General features: G+C 44.0%; 1 protein-coding gene across 1 annotated transcript in view; it reads left to right on the forward strand.

Moving 5' to 3' along the window:
• The window catches only part of LOC110304952 (ADP-ribosylation factor 2), a 19254-nt gene that overhangs the window by 6360 nt on the left and 10888 nt on the right, over positions 1 to 2006 (forward strand). The window contains exon 3 of the mRNA XM_021176658.1: positions 402 to 512. Coding sequence (XP_021032317.1) covers positions 402 to 512 — 111 coding nt within the window. The remainder of the gene's footprint in view (positions 1 to 401; positions 513 to 2006) is intronic.

Raw genomic sequence — 2006 nt, forward strand, 5'->3', positions numbered from 1 at the left:
GAACTCACTTTGTAGACCAGGCTGGCCTCGAACTCAGAAATCCGCCTGCCTCTGCCTCCCGAGTGCTGGGATTAAAGGCGTGCGCCACCACGCCCAGCTAGAAGATTCTTAAACTGTGTGGTGGGAGGTGGAAATCACTTCCGTGGATAGCTTCTCTCTGTTCACAAGCACTGGGACGTCTTCTGTTGGAGAAAGCAGGGCTGGGAGGCTGCTGATTAGATGAGTGTTTGGGGTGGGTGATCAGAGCCCAGTTTGAGAGACCAGGCACAGTGAATGACAGATGACAAACTTTCTCTAACTGGTTTATAAATTAAAAGTACTATTCAGGTGTTAAGTGAAGTTACTTAGAATTGCTGAACCAATGAAAATCCTAATGAAGTGTTTCTCCCTTCCCTTCTTAGGTTTCAATGTGGAGACAGTAGAGTACAAAAACATCAGCTTCACAGTCTGGGATGTTGGTGGCCAGGACAAAATTAGACCTTTGTGGCGACATTACTTCCAGAACACTCAAGGTAAAGACTGGAGGTGTGCATACCGAATGTGTCTAAAGGTGGGGACCTGGGGTGCCTGCTGGTGCTCTGCTTTGTTAGGGTAGCAGCTGTCCCTGCACATACTGGGGAGGTGTCTTTGTGACTTGGCTCCTCGACATGTCCCAGAAAAAAAGAACTTGGGGTTTAGCTCCTTTTCTTGCAGAAAGGCTAGAAAACGATTAGCCTGGTGGAGTTCATCATTCAGTTATTGAGGGAGGGATGTTTGCTCTTAGATGAAGTGTCTGCTTTGAAGAACTCAAATTTAGTCAGCTCCTTTAAATCTGCTGAGAATACATGAAAATCGAATCCATCAAGAAAGGGGTAGCTGGAACCCCAAATTCTGTCATCTTGTGTGGCCACAATGCTTCCCTGCTGGCCCTCCTCCTGCAGGTGTTGATGAGCTAGCGTGGACACCCACTCAGGTCTGCCCTTCCTTTTCTTACCCAGGAGTTCTGGGAAGCAGCTCTAAGCCACTGCTTCCCAGGGCTTTATTTCCAGTAAATGGTGCCTGCTGGGTCTTGCCAGTGGAAACAGACTGTTCACATGGTTTTCACACCCCGATTCCCATGTGGAATATTTACCGTATGGCACCTATGGATTACTCATTTTGGAGTCTACTTCACTATATTCACTTTTGAAGATTCTGAAGCTGATGGAGTTTTTGTTGCATGTGTTTAACAGTAAAGACTTAGCATTTATCAGTCTTGAGGACAACCCCCCAGGTTAAACACCCCTTTATTTCTCAACAATACTCTTTTAGCTATTACACTTGATACATAACTCTATTTGTAGTCATTTTCTTAACTTGTAGATTTTAGGATATCTTTCCTCAAAATAGGGTGGTTTTTAAAAATGTTTTCCTTATCTTGAGACAAGATCTCATATGTAGCTCAGGATGGTCTGGAATTTCAAGTGTAGTTAGCCTCTACTTTCTAATCCTCCTGTCTTTGCCTCCTGGTGTTTGCATTACATCATTATGTGTGTCACCACACCCAGCTCTTTGTAGTGCTACAGATTGAGCCTAGTTCTCGTTAGGCAAGCATCTGTCAACAGACCTGTACGTGTACCAAGTCCTAAATGCTTTCTTTAGTGGGAAATTAAAAATATACAAAGGGAGAGGTGAGTCTATGATGAGCCCACTGGACCCATCACTCTGTCTCTTTCATTAACACTTTCCATCCCGGATGTGCTGCCTTTGACTCTCACATCCTTCAGTGGTCATTTCCAACTGATGAGGTCTCTTACTTTTTTTTTTTTTTTTTAAAACCACAGTCTCCGTGTAATTTTATCACTTCCAAGAGTAACAATTCTATGTAGATCAAACTGGCCTGGAATTCACAGAGATCCTACTACCTCTGTGTATTAGGGTTTTACTACTATGAACAGATAGCAGGACCAAGGAGAGTCTCATAAGGACAATATTTAGTTGGGGCTGGCTTACAGGTTCAGAGGTTCAGTCCATTATCATCAAGGCAG

Source organism: Mus caroli, chromosome 11, assembly GCF_900094665.2.
Source record: "Mus caroli chromosome 11, CAROLI_EIJ_v1.1, whole genome shotgun sequence".
Classification (NCBI taxonomy): Eukaryota; Metazoa; Chordata; class Mammalia; order Rodentia; family Muridae; genus Mus; species Mus caroli.